We start from the raw sequence: 14,364 nt of genomic DNA, 5'->3' as shown, positions 1-14,364 counted from the left end.
GACCTAATTAACTATATATGTAGATATTTATTAAGCTAATTACTTTTACAAATGCATTTTTAGAGCAATTTCCACAGAAAATTTAGACAAAGCTCCGGGCTGTCAAGGACCAGACTCTCCTCCACCGACGTCTGGTGGTGCGCTATGTAAATAATAATGACAAAAGCGGAGGATCCGGATTCCGGATTCCGGAAAAAAATCGTATGAATTTCAATTAAATAGTCAACAAGCGGGTCCGGAAGCTGGCCGGGCCCTGCTTCTCCGGCCAAGTGCACAGCTATAATAATAACGGCGAGTGGAAATAATTAATTTTCCAAACCAGTGAGTCAACGCTAATTAAGCTTAATTTTTGGTGTTGCATAACTAATTAAGGTGAGAACTGGCAGCGGCTGTTCCAGCCAGCGTCACTGACTGTTCCGGAGGCAGCCAGGCAGACCATCCAGAGGACTTATTATGCAAAAATGTTGCACTTTAATTCTATTTGTCTGCGGGATAGACAATCTATAATTGGAAAGTATGCTCGTGCTTATCTCTCGTTTCTATTTGAATATGGAATTCAATTTAATGTCGCCCGAGCGCAGAAATATGCAAATCTTTCCCCCGCAGACACAGGCAAACACACAAATGTTTGCCTTTTGGATTTTCGAGCAAGGTGAACCGAAGGGTCGGATCACACACAGACCCGAAACTGACTGGGCAACCCGAAAACCAAATTTCCAATTTGGTTATTTCTCGCCTTTGCGCTTGACCTGGCCGAAAGGACACGACAAACTTTGCCTCTACATCCTGGCACACACACAGAAGGGTGGCCAACTTTGTTCGATGTTCGTTGTCCGTTGTCCGGTCTCGGTTCCTGGGCTGTGTTATAAAATATTTGCCCAAGTTGAATAGTTCAAAGTATTTGATTTAAAATTAACATTTGTCTTTGCGCACTCAGTTGGAATTATGCAATGTGTTCACAGATAAGCGCAGTATCAAATGAAAATGAAATTATTCCGTATTTGAAGATTACTATTTGGACACAATTTCTGACACCTGATTCCAGGTCCACTAGTAATAGTTTGCCCGAATATTTTAGCTGCAAGGCAAAAAGGATTTAAACTAAAGCCATAACAAGTAATAAACCCTCTTTTTTTTTGATAATTTTTTTTTATTAAAAGATTTCTTTTCTCACTTAATTATAACTAAACGCTTAAGAACTAAAGATTTTGCAAATTACCTTAAGTACATTAAGTCTGAAGAAAGTGCAAGACACTAAAAATGATAATCGAATTACACATTCCGTAATATTCAATTGTTCTGATCGGCAAGATGGAAAGGAATAGGACAGTGAACACTGGCTTGGAAGTACACACACACAGAGATTAACGCTGAACTAACGCTTAGTTCAATTCGTAGCTATTATGACATATATTTTATGTATATAAGCTATGGACCGATTCGAGTTAAATATGTCGATGCACGTTAGGCGAGTATTGCTTGTGATTGAGGTTTATCTAAGGATAGTTCCCATAGGTTAGTATTGTATTCGATTTAATGTCCAGCTTCAAATGCATTGAATAATGTGTACAACTTGATATATAGATCGTTTATGGTACATTTATACTGTGGTCATCGCGATTATGTATGTATGTATGTATGTATGTAGTTAGGCTGTTAATAAATTTATCAAAACTTAACATCACATTGCTTCTTCGATTACATTAAGGTTGCCTTTAAGTTCAAAGATTGATTATTCTTATGTAGAGTGTTATATTGAAACTAAATCGAGTCTAGGTTCGAATAACGATATGAATGTGCGTTCTGCGGCAGTTTACATGGATTTCAAAATGTTCAATTGTCGTAGCTAGCTATGGGTTGTGGTGGCGTATCTATAGTAAGTATGTATATCTTTATTTAAATCGAATCAAGATGAAATGCACCATATGGGAGGAGCTGTGTCGTGAGATAATACCCTATAGTCTAAGTCTAAATTGATGAATGCATTGTAAATGCCTCCGTAAATGCGTAATCCTTTAGGAAGAGTTTTCTGGTTTTCTGTTCATTTCTGAAGAAAGTATATCTATGATGATGTCGATGATAATATAATGATGATATAATGATGTTTGTCCGTTCTTTTCCTGGCCCGTTGGGCTTCTGTTGTGCGTTGGCATTGTATCTGTTCTTCGCATTCGATTTACTAAAACGGATTGGACGATGACGATGACGATGGTGACGGCATGTTGAAAGCGAAACTCTGTTCGTGGTATCAGACATTGGGCTTGCGGAAAATCTCATTTGGATGCTGATTGCTGCTGAAGTTCTGCCGGGTCGAGCATTGCTATTGAAGTCCAAGTAAAAAACAATAACGCAAGGTACATTCAATTAGTAATATGTGGAGGAAGGTGAGGAGGATATAAGCTGGACTGTAAGCCCGCCGTAAGTGATTGCATTTTAATTACATTTCCATTGCATCTCCCACCCCCAAGGAGCAATTACCTTGCATTTGGGTCACACCACAGGTGGGGTGTCTGGATAATGACAACTTAACTACCTTACACCGTTTTTATTATTATTTTCCCTTTGATTTGACGTTGCGGTGTCAGTTTGGACAGCCGCCCGGCTCGAAGGCTATTAAAATAATTGCCAACAAAATCGTTTATGCGGTGTATGGTGTCTGCCTTCGCACCACCAACAACCCATCATCCACCCATACACCCACCCACCCACGTTTTATGACAAAGGCCGCCTGCCACTGGGGGTTGGTTGGTCTTTCTCATTATCACTTACCGCTTGCTTCTTTTCCCAGGACTTCATGGCAGTTTTGTACTTCTCGAACTCGTGGCACCAGTCCGAGTAGATTTTCTGATAGTCATTGCTCTTGTTTGGCGGAGTGCATCTGTTTCAAAATTAACCAAAATGGATTGGAATTATTAAACCCATTTCATAATTACCTTTTTAGGTTAATTGATTCTCTATCTTACCTGTGGGCATCCACGGTGATGTTGTAGCTGCACAAGAGCGACCCACCCAAGTGACAATCGTAGCGACCGCCATCGGCTTCGTTCACGGAAACCACAACCAGGCCACGCTCCGTCGTCTCAATGTACTTGGTTGGCGAATAACGAATCTCGTAGCTATGATTTAAACCTGCTGTAGTTCATACTTTTTAAAATCAATTCAAATCATCACTTACCGTCCCTTGTCCTTGGAGTGGTGATACCAAGTCACCTGCTCGTTCTTAAGAACTTCCGGAATCTTAACAAAGCAACCCAGATGAACACTCTGTCCGTAGGTCACGACAATCTTCTTTTTCAAGACGCTCGAATCGCAAATGTCGCTGGTCTCGTTAGCCACATCCTGTTTAAAAATGAAGCTTTGTCTCAAACTGAAATATAAAAGTATAAACTCTACTGACCTGCAATAGGTCCAGCTCGTATGGCCGGCACGTGTTGGCCTCCTTGTCCCAGCCGCAGTACGGATCACGGACGCAGCGGAAGCAGTTGTCGTAACGACGATTGCACATGGCCAGGTCGATTTGCTTGATGCGATGATCGGTGCCAATGTAGAGGCTCTTACGTGTCTGGCTGATTTCCATCACCTGGATGGCCTCATTCGGAGCCACCTCAAAGATGTCCAGCAGCTTGGACAAGGACTCGCCGTTGCGGTAGTACTGCACGATTTTGTAAATGCGACCCAGATTGGTGCCCACATAGTAAACAATGTATTCCTGGTTGAGGATGTCAATGCGGATTCTGGCAAATAAATAAAAAATAAGTGTGTTTAGGTCAATGGAGAGAAATCAAAACTTATTTCTTTGCAATAGAGAGAACACCTGGAACACCTGCATTTGAAGAATATTTATTTTGTTTTCATTTAAAACTCACTTGTCAACGACGAGCTTGGTAAAGACCAAATCCCTCTTATAATAGACTGGATTGTTGTGCTCGTGATTTACGGCTTTGTCCATAAGTGGATGGGATCTGATGAAATTCAGCACAGTATCGGGCAGATTTGATGTATCGTTGACACATGTACCCGGCCGGGGCTCCGGCACGCGCGAGTTCAGCACTGGCAACCACGCGGAATTCGATGAAGATTGCTCCTTGAATTTACCTGCGGGCGAGGACGACAAAAAAAAAGGTAAAATAAATACGAAATGGGGGAAAAATGTATCAAGCTGATATTGAGTTGCAATTGAAGATTTAAATCTACGACCAAAGGTGTCAGCTGGCTCTCCTCTAAGCTGTCAAGCGATGGGGGGATACTGGAACAAAAATCTATGCCAGTATGAATGGATCGGGATGGGTGTGTGTGTGTGTGTGGGGGTACGAGTGTGGCAATAATCCATTCAAATGGATTTTCTAATGCGATTTATGTTGCGCACGGCAACAAAAAAGGGAAACGAATCGAACTCAACTGAAATTACAAAACACACTCGACAAAGACCAGGACTAGGAGGGAGAGCTCTCGAACGGATTTCCCTCGGAATAAAACAAACGTGTAGATGGCAAATAAAATTTGCCAATAAGTTGCATGTGCCATTGGAGAATCCCCGATCCCGATCCCCATTGCCCATTTCCCATTCTCTAAAGCCAATCCAATTGAGAGGTTGCGACCAGCTAGCTATCTAGTGGACAAGCGAGAAAATTGCACGTCAACGCGATGCAGATTCAGATGCAGATGCAGCTTACCATTGAAGGCAGCCTGAATCTCGTTAATGTGGAAACTGCATACGGCAGATCCAATCAGGCCATTAGTGCTCGTCGTGAAGGTGGCGTAGAAGCGGCTCTTGTCGGAGGGCAGCTGGTAAACGGACTGAATCTCGTTGAAGTAGAACGGAAATTCGCCGGAGATGCTGCAGTTAAGTCGGGCCTTGAGGTATGTCGCCCAGTTGTGGGCCAATAGATTCTTGCCACCGACATCCTTCTTGCACACCCGGGCGATGCGTGAGTAGACGGCCTTGCCACAGTTGATGTACTCCACGGCGGTTTCACGGAAGAAGAAGTACACATACTCGCCAATGTCAAAGGATCCAACAAAGTTCGGTTCTGCAAGTAATAGTTAAGAATTATGTTAAAGGACATCCTCTTGACTTATACTTATCCTTAAGCTTAGGAAAATGTTTATCAAAAAGTTTTAAATTGCATTCTTAACTATAATTGTTTCATACTTACTGTCCAACCACTTGGAGTCGTACTTGAGAGTCCTCTTGAATTTATATTCCAAGCGTTTAGCCGAAGTGTTATAGAGATCAGTACGGAAGATGACCGTGTCCGCCTTGGTGAACTCCGCATTGGTGCCCGAGTACTGGATAAAAGTTATTTACGCCCGCAGTTAGTTTCGGAGAGAAAGTTTACTAGTTTATGGGGGCTATTTGCTTACCAGACCAGGCAGGCCGCCCGGATTGCCGCTCTCCACATAAATCGCGGTTGAGTTGTCCAGGGGATCGTAGGGGCACTTGGCAATGCCCTGGCCGACGCCAATCACATACTCGGAGCGCGGCAGGTGGGTCAAATTGGCCTGAAAGGAGGGAAAAATAATAAATGCGAGGGGCACGGGCACACACTGCACAGACTGCCTGCTGGGGTTGACTTTAGTTTAGTTGCTTTATCTGGGGAATGGATGTCAAAGGCTGAGTGAGCAACTGTTGATTGCCATCTAAAGTCAACTGTCGGCGGGCATCTTTTCATGGCAGCATGGTGTATGAATGGTGTATGACGTATGGCTTCCCAATCTGGGCGACTTACATAGATAACATAATCCTTGGGGTTGTGGGCGTTGGTGCCGCACACATAGAGCCTATCGCCCTGATCCATTGACTGAATGACACGCACATGGTTCTTGCAATCGAAGACCTGCAAGATACATTATCGATTATAGAGGACACATAATATGGAACACAAAAAAGCGGAGGGCAGTTAGTTCGACAATGTTGTGGGGTGTGGCGAATGGGGTTTTTCAATTTATTGTGCCACGGCATCATCTGTTTTGGCACCCAATCGCAACGATATCGAAATTATTGCGACTGTGCTCCGTAATGCGGCAGCAAATTTGTGGCAGAAATGTGGACAAATTGCAATAGCACGCGTGGCTGCCGAAGCTAAATCAATTGGCAACAATGCAACGCGACTTGCTGTTCAGCAAAGGCAGCAGGAGCCGTTGCAGGAGCCATTGCAGGAGCAACAAAAATTACAACGAGTAGCAGCGCCAGTGGCACACAAGCAGCTTTATGATGACTTAAGCAGGATACCCATGTGGGTATCCTCCACCACCAGCACCAGCACCAGCACCAGCACCAGAGTCCAGAGTGCCAGGCAGCCCTCGCAACATGCAACATGCTGCTGTATGTGCCCCTGTGCTTGGGGGAAACCTGCTCCTGCCACGAATAACTTGAAATTGATTTCGAATGAAAGGATTTGCTGTCACATTATAAACGAGTTGCAACAGAAGCGTCTTCCACATTGCCAGTCGATGGGATTTCCTTGGCTTTAAACTGCAATCGAGTTACTGAAATACCTCCGCAGGGATCTGATTTATTTCTAATATATATATATATATGACTTAAAAGTTGGACAAATTTTCAAAGCACAGGTACAATAATTCAATATAAAATATTTCTTATCCCTTGAAGGAGAGAGAACAATAAAACTTTATTCTTTCCAAGGACATGTCGAGTTATGCGTTTTCGGATGGCATTTTCGATAATTAGTTTTTCACTCACCTGACTTTTTCCCTTGGAAACACAGCTAACCACATCATCGCGTGTCGGCTCCAGGTTGATCAGATCCCGCTGCAACGAAACGAGGTTTCCCAAAAGATAAATTAGCCAAATATGGAGCGGATTGAGTCTAGTTTACTTGGCGATTCCTGCCATTAACCATTAGGTTAAAAGCTCACGTGCTGCGGGCTCTATCAATTCAAAAATTCAATTTACTCAAAAAAGCGAGCACAGAAATTGTATATTGCATATGGGGAGGTGGGGGCAAGAGCATGTGGCATAAACTACAACTAGCAGGCAGCAGGCAGCAGCCGTCCGTGGCACCTTCAGAATGCTTTCAACTAAATAAATTTATAAATCACGTAATGTTACCGAGGCACACACGAAATATTTTCACGCACCAACCTCCATTCCCACTCGCAGCCACCCAGAGGGCGGGCGGTCACAAAAAGCCCACCCGCCCAGAGAGCCAGCCAGCCAGCCAGCCAGCCCTAGCCATAAAACCACCCACAGGCCACCCACCTGGGAGGCACGGCAGTCGCAGCAGAGCGTTCATATAAAACCAAAATCATGTATTATTTAGTTGAATTTGCATTTGGCGCATAAAGCAGCGGTGGCGGAATGGAGAGGAACAGGTGCAGGAGATGGGAGCCCAGAGGAGAGTAAGGCATACAAGTGCACTTGAAGAAATACTTCATAAAAACCATTAAATAGTTTCTTAAGAAGACTCTTACTTTAACATTAATCTTGCTAGATACTTTATAGTTTTAATAACTTTTAATTATATATTATACTTTATCAATAATCCATAGTTTCTAGTATTTATTTTCTCACAGTGCTGTTCCCTTCGTATAGGCCAGAACCAAATGATGCCCACGGCGAATGTATTCGCACTTAACCGCATAAAATATATTGACGTATCCAGACTGGCGAACGAAACACGCTACACGCTACAAGGAAATATAACCTCTTAGACTTTTACAATTCAGCTCGGAGATGCGTTGTAGGGCTTGGAGTAGAAACCTCCTGCCAAGGGAGGGATGCCAAGGCTACGCAAAGGTGAGGTAAGGAGGTATGAGGAGGTCAGGTGTACCGGCGGTCTTGTCTCCCGCTCATAAAACAAACTTTTGCAAGTCATAAATTCATAAACAGCCCAAAACCCAAGAAGACGCGCGGGGTAGCACTTCCTGTAATCGAATTGCCTCGCAAATGTTGTGGCAAGTTCGCGTATGTAGCTCCGATACTCGGGCAACGCATAAACCTCGTCGTCCTGGAGGCCAAAAACTGAACCAGTTCGGGGAATACCGTCCAAAAACATAATGCCCGGACAAGAGTGCATATTAAATATGTTTTTTTTTTGCGCTACTGCTGTTGCTGTTGGCCCTTTTTTTTGTCAGGTGGTGGCGGTGGGCCTTTGGGTTAACTAAAATAAACTTGATTTTTTTTTCACGTCGTACTGCGTCGCGCTTGGGGAATCGAAGATTTGTGGCTGTCGTCGTTGTTTTGCAATTTGAAGTGCGCCTAAAAGGCTGCTAAGCCGGCGTATTGTGCTGACAGCGTTTAGATGGCGCTTTATGGCCACAAAAAGCTGCAAGAAGCTTAGCGGCCATTTGGAAACTATGGAAAATACACACACTGTCGGTCCAACGGGGCAACGGGGCGTATAATGAATTTTTAACAATATGCCACAGAGCAGTAGCAACAACAGCAGTAGTAGCCCCAGCCCCAGCCGCAAGCAAAGTTGTTTTCGCCCGAAAAGCTTTTCACGATTTTTTGTACCCATTTCCCCCATCTCCACCTCAGCGGCTGTCAGTTAGATTTGTGGCCCGAACCCGGACAACCTGCCGCATCCCTTTGGTGACCTTTGGCGACGGGATGGGGGACTCTACCTAAGAGCGTGTTCTAGGATTATCATATTTGAGGCATTTAGGATAATCAGGCACGAAGTTGGTGAAAGCAAAGCTAAGCCCAGGGTACTTACATCACAAAAGGACGATGAGATGTTCTGCAGGTTCAAACGGAATACACGATCCCTAAAAAATAGAAACCATATAAAGGCTTACATCATGATGTATATAAGCAAGAAACCACTTACATAGCTCCCACATAGAGTACATCCCGATCCTCGTTCATATGGAAGGTGCGGTAGTAGAGCTTGCCGCATGAGAACTCCCGCACATGATCTGGAAAAGAGAAAAAGTAAGCATTCGAGTTAAGTAAGTACAATATTTGTTTAAGAAATTTTCGCTAAGTGATGCGGGTTGCGGGATGCGGGATGCAGACGCCGGCCACTGTCCCGTTCGATAGTGTCAACAAAGTTTTCATTTCGGGCAAATACTCGAACAGGACACTGACTCGGCCAGATAGTGTTCTGGCCACAGACAAGCCGAGTTGGTTGGGGGGCCAGAGATAGAGCTAGATATCCCATTTCAATCAAATGACATTTTTCTGGACATTTTTTTTGTTGAATTTCTGTTTATTTGCAATTGAAGTTTTGTGCCGAGGAAGGCAGAAAACACAGAGGGTCTAGGTCTAGGGCAAGTCCGGAAATCCCTCCCGAACAGGACCCATTAATTATATGTATTGTATTATGTTAATTTCTGTGACGTCGCTTTGTCTGCGAAATTGTTTGCCCATCGGGATGTGGATGTGTGTTTGGGTATTAGAGGAGTGTGGGTGTTTGGTTATGTGGTTATGGCTAAATGCTGAGCACACAGTTCTTTAATTAAACTAATTTGTATTTGCCGGCCTGTCACTCATCACTTCTTCAATATCATCAGCAATTAATAATGCTGCCGTTAAGATGTTTAGCAGGAGGGGGAGGAGGCTGCCACTGTAACTGCTGATGGGGGGCAGCCAAAAGTGTCAAATGTCAGTCGTTGAAGCAATATGGATGACCGAGGCATTATCCCCCTGGACAATGGCCAAAAGTATGACAGAGGTCAGCAGAGGAGGACCGACAAAAGGGCATCCGATTTATGCCATCCAACATGCCCCAACAATGGAATATGTAAATACAGAAAGGAAACCCAAGAGCCCGCAGGATGGGGTGGCAGAACAGGCAGAAATGTAGCTATTTTTGATTTCCGATTTCGAGTGAATATTTTTCGGAAGGGGGAAGGAAAACAACGAGCCACCTATTGGCCAACTACAATAGAAGTGCGCGTACACACAACCAGGACATTCGTATGTAAGGATGTGCAGGGTACACTGTTCGTTCGTATTCCTGTTTGCATGCACAATTCGGATAGAATGTCCTTGCCAAACAGGAAGTCGACTTGTGTACGCTTGAAATGCTTTTGTACATATTTTTATTGTGAATGCCTGTCGAACTTTCCTGCTTATTCTTCGACTTTTTCCCTCCCTTACATGCATATATGTATATATTTTTTTTACAACTTTTACAGACTTTTTATTTCGTTTTTTTTCCGCCATCTTAAAGTTTTTCCGGCAGCTCTTTAAGCGAACAAGTGAAGCCCAAAAATAGAATAATAAACAATTGGCAATTCCTTTTGCATACGAATACATTTACGGAACATAATTGGCCATATTGGCACTGGTATTTGGTCCGGGGCCACACAACCAGGGCCCAGTTATGGCCAACAACTATAAACGTTTCATGAAGTCTGCGGAATCGGTTAAATCTCTCGCCGGCATACAACGATTTGCGAGATTGTTTATGGGGGCCAATTGTCATCGGCAGCCAGTAAAAACATATTGCCACGATTCCATGACTGGATTAAGCCAATAAAAATATGGCAAATATTAACATAAAATTGATGGCACTAAAGGACGTGGTGAACTCTAGCGAATCGAGGTCGATCCAATCGGTTACCCGTTGCGTCCCTCGCATTAAGGCTACAATTCAACTTTAGTTGAAAACTCCACACTTTTATTATTCCACTAAGTAATGGTTCTATTTTATAGCCAAAAGTTAAGGTTTAATGGACAATATTTGTATTAAAATACGTATTCCTTAAGTATGTAAATTTTATATCCCAAAACATCTGCCTGATCCTTTTCCCCTTATCCTTATCCTTATCCTTGCTTAAAAAACCAATCGAAATCCCTCAAGTTCACCCAAGGGCGACTGTAAAAATCCTTTCAAAATTTGACATTTAAGATGTGAACTTTATTTGCTTTTAATCCAAGTCCAATCAAAATCAAATTGCATTTACGAGCTGCCTTTGAGTACTGAACCAAAAAAAAAAAAAGGAAAACAACAAACGCCAAATTTTATATTCCTTTTTTTTCTTGGCTTGGCAATTTTCTTTCGAAGGAGAGTGCTTATGGGTACGAGCATTTATGACTCCGCCATATATGTCAATAATTTTTATGCTCTTCATAAATATGCGTTTGGCTTTTACGAGCCAGGCTGCCACCACCCCACGTGGCCAAGAACGACAAGGGCCAAGATGAGGCAGTCAAATCAATTTTTGGATGGGAGAAAATGACATTTCCAAAAACGTTATTATCAAATCAAAGGGGAGAGGTGAGCACGACGAAATTGCAATGAGCATATTGTGAATTTAATGTTCCTGCCACCCACTCAACCCGCCCATCTGACCGCGCCCCAGGCCCAGATACGCAGATACAAATACACGTGTGGCGGAGTTGGCTAGCAAGTCAGTTGCAGGTGCTCGAACCCCTTGGCTGACATTTACCTTTGAAATGTTAAGGTAAATTCGAAATTCGAAATTTGTCGCAAAAGATGACACACAAAACGGACCAGGGAGACGAAGAAGTCGTACTTTTGTCGATTTAAGGCCCCAGGAAGTCTTAAGGATGTCTCGCCCACGGTCTCGGCATGCCAACAATCCTTAAAGTTGGAAAACCAAAATTCCTTGATAATTGCTAGTTTGCTTTTGTTCTTTTGAAGATGCACATTCCAAATAATGTCTGGTCTGGGAGGGAAATGGTGAGAAACAAAAGATTCTGGCCAAAATATAATAAACAGTACAGTCTTGCCCTTAAGGGGGTATTTAGGATTCTTATAGTGGTTCTTTTCATATTTTTTTCTTCTTAATATTCCTAATATAACTATTTTCCTCACAATCTTCATTTATTTCCTCGCTTTAGAATGCAGCTAAAAATTCCCCAGATAATATTTTCTACTTATAAGAAATTATACGAACTCCTAAGAGAGGTTTTAAAGATTCTTATAGTGATTCTTTTTATTTGATTTTTTTTATAAAAACTCCTATAATTCTTCTTCAAATTGTAAAATGCAACATAAAAATTCCTTGCTTAAATTTCCCATTTATTTCAGATTCTTAAGATTCTTATGAAGATTACTTTAACAATTTGCTTCCAAATAACATTAAAAAAGACTATAAAATCCGTAGTATATAATTTTTCCCAACAATCTCCATTTATTTCCCCTCTTAAGAATGCAATAGAAAATTTCCCTGTTTAAATTTCCCGTTTATTTCAGTGTTTTTGCTAATTATGAGAAATTCACGTCGGCCCTAAGCACTCCAGAAGCCGTCTAGACGTCTGCACCTGTGCTGAAAACTGCAGATGCGACATGGTTGGGGGTTTAAAGCCAAAGAAGAATAGGAAAGGGGCTCCACCGGCACCGGAAAGGGGAACGGGAAACCGAAATGCTCAACCAAAGTGGTTGCCATTTCATTTGCAGGCAGAAGCCCCCAATCGTGGAATGTCTCCTTCTGATTGTCTGTGTACCTATATAATTAAAACGCATATGCATGTGAGATATACTTATTGTCAGCACTGTACGCTGTCTGAATGCCCAAGGCTACGGCTTTAGTTTCTATTCTATGCTTTAAAATATAAAGCTATAGGATGAGGATGGCGATGGGGCGTGTGCGAAACATTTTCAACTCAATTTAGTTCATTTTATGGCAGCAGCATTGCGCAGCAATGGAAGCAAGTTCATTTTGTTGCAAAAATGCAAAAAACCCGGTTAGCTCACTCATAAAAAAGCATGAAAAGAGCAGTCAAAACACAACTAGACAGCAGCAGCAGCAGCAGCACAACCGACAAACACCAGGTCCTGGACATCGCATCGCCCAAAAGCAGGCAACAAAAACGCAACAAAATGCGGATGCGGTAACTGTTTCATTTTTGGTTAAAATGGAGGTTGAGGTGCTTCTAGTGCAACTTCATTTGATGAGCTCATGTTCATGTGTGTGTTGTGTGTGTGTGTTGTGTTTCGCACATAAACGGTTGAAATAGTTTTTAACCCAACCCCAGGGGGGCCATACTCTTTCAAAAGGGTATTATTATTTATTTAAAAAAGTAAGAAAAAGGATTAGTCTTATCTTAATTTGAGGTTTCAGAGACAAGAGGTTTTGTTTTGTTTTTAAATTTAAATAAATCATTATTTATTTTAAGATTTTAGTATAAAGTATCTTAGATAGAGTATCTACATCTTCGATTTCTACATAGTTTCAAACTCTATATCTTTTTTTTTGGCAGTTTTAACACCAGCACCTTTATGGCCAGTACTTCTTGGCCGGTATAACATTCTGTGGCTCGCTTAATTTGCCATGAATTCAGTATTTAGTGTCCGGGCAGCTAGCATTGTTGCCACTTAAGTGCGCTCAAAGCCACAAGTTGCAAGTGGCAAGTTGCTGGCTACAACATACGAGTATTCCTTGGCCCAGACAAAAGAGAATGCAAATTCTGGTATGGTCTGCTCGGCATGCTTAGCCTAAGTCAATTAAGCCGCACAAATACACCGCCCGGCCAGGACTGAATGAAAATTTAATTAAATTTCACCTTAAAATGATGCACAAATTGAAATTAACGTTAAGCGAGTTGTTTGCATCAATTTAAGGTGATTGAATTATGGTTAACGACAAAATCTGTGGCCTAACTGCATTTTCAGTTGATTGATTGCATTTGGCCTGCTTGCTAATTGCTTTTGCAACATTTTGCGGCACTCGGCTATCGTCGGCAGCTTCCTCAGTCTTTTTCTCTGGCCCTGTTCCTCCACATGCAGTTTTTTATATTTCTTTTCGAGCGCCCACCCGGCGATAAGCAGACTTCCTTTGCTGTAATCAGCAACGCCTACATTAAGTCGGGCTTTATCAATGGAATATTGCATAACGATTTGCCAGTGTACTGAGGAAAAAAAATGAGAGTAGGAAACTAATAAATAAATTAGATTTAGTGGGGCTATAAAAACGCATTTTATTGGCCTTCTGGTGAGGCTTAAAACCTACAGATTTTACATCTTTTTTCAACTAAAGTTGAGTTCACAAAAGTTCTCCAGCTAGAAACGTGATTTTTCTTCCGCTCCGCAATGCCTGTTCCTCAACTAAAACTTGGTAAAGGACCCTGTTTTTAAAACAGAGTTTTAATGATGTTGCAGCCGCTTGTTGCTTGCTGGTTGCTGCTTGCCACTTGTTCTGATTCCCCGTGAAACACTGAAACAGTGAAACATTATTAAGCCCCACTTGACGCAGAAGGTGTCGGGCATTGCATTGAAATTCAATTTCGCGGCAAAGTTTCCATTGTGAGAAGCTGCCATGCAGCTCCCCAGCTGACATGGGTTGGGTGGTTCCCCGCCAGGTACCAGGTTCTTCCGAGGGGCTCAAATCCCACTCCCTCGGTGGCTCCCCTCGGTGGCAACACCAAAGGGGTGGGCTCAATGAGCTACTGCGCCACAGACACATCCAGCCTGAACAGCTTTTGAC

The 14,364-nt window shown here is 42.6% G+C and overlaps 1 protein-coding gene across 4 annotated transcripts in view; it reads right to left on the bottom strand.

Moving 5' to 3' along the window:
- Positions 1-1,129: 1,129 nt before the first annotated feature.
- LOC6496442 (semaphorin-2A) overlaps positions 1,130-14,364 on the bottom strand; it is a 31,765-nt gene continuing 18,530 nt past the window's right edge. For all 4 annotated transcript variants that reach the window (XM_014908343.3, XM_044715693.1, XM_014908345.3 and 1 more), the window contains exons 3-15: positions 8,796-8,883; positions 8,682-8,733; positions 6,704-6,772; positions 5,730-5,837; positions 5,365-5,502; positions 5,157-5,289; positions 4,674-5,030; positions 3,867-4,095; positions 3,398-3,734; positions 3,176-3,339; positions 2,964-3,116; positions 2,770-2,878; positions 1,130-2,320 (exon numbers count right to left, since the gene is read on the bottom strand). In XM_014908343.3, coding sequence (XP_014763829.1) covers positions 2,249-2,320; positions 2,770-2,878; positions 2,964-3,116; positions 3,176-3,339; positions 3,398-3,734; positions 3,867-4,095; positions 4,674-5,030; positions 5,157-5,289; positions 5,365-5,502; positions 5,730-5,837; positions 6,704-6,772; positions 8,682-8,733; positions 8,796-8,883 — 2,009 coding nt within the window. In that variant the 3' untranslated portion in view covers positions 1,130-2,248. The remainder of the gene's footprint in view (positions 2,321-2,769; positions 2,879-2,963; positions 3,117-3,175; positions 3,340-3,397; positions 3,735-3,866; positions 4,096-4,673; positions 5,031-5,156; positions 5,290-5,364; positions 5,503-5,729; positions 5,838-6,703; positions 6,773-8,681; positions 8,734-8,795; positions 8,884-14,364) is intronic.

Source organism: Drosophila ananassae, chromosome 3L (assembly GCF_017639315.1).
Source record: "Drosophila ananassae strain 14024-0371.13 chromosome 3L, ASM1763931v2, whole genome shotgun sequence".
Classification (NCBI taxonomy): Eukaryota; Metazoa; Arthropoda; class Insecta; order Diptera; family Drosophilidae; genus Drosophila; species Drosophila ananassae.
Note: the sequence above shows the minus strand (reverse complement) of the source record. Positions and strands in the feature narration are given on the sequence as shown.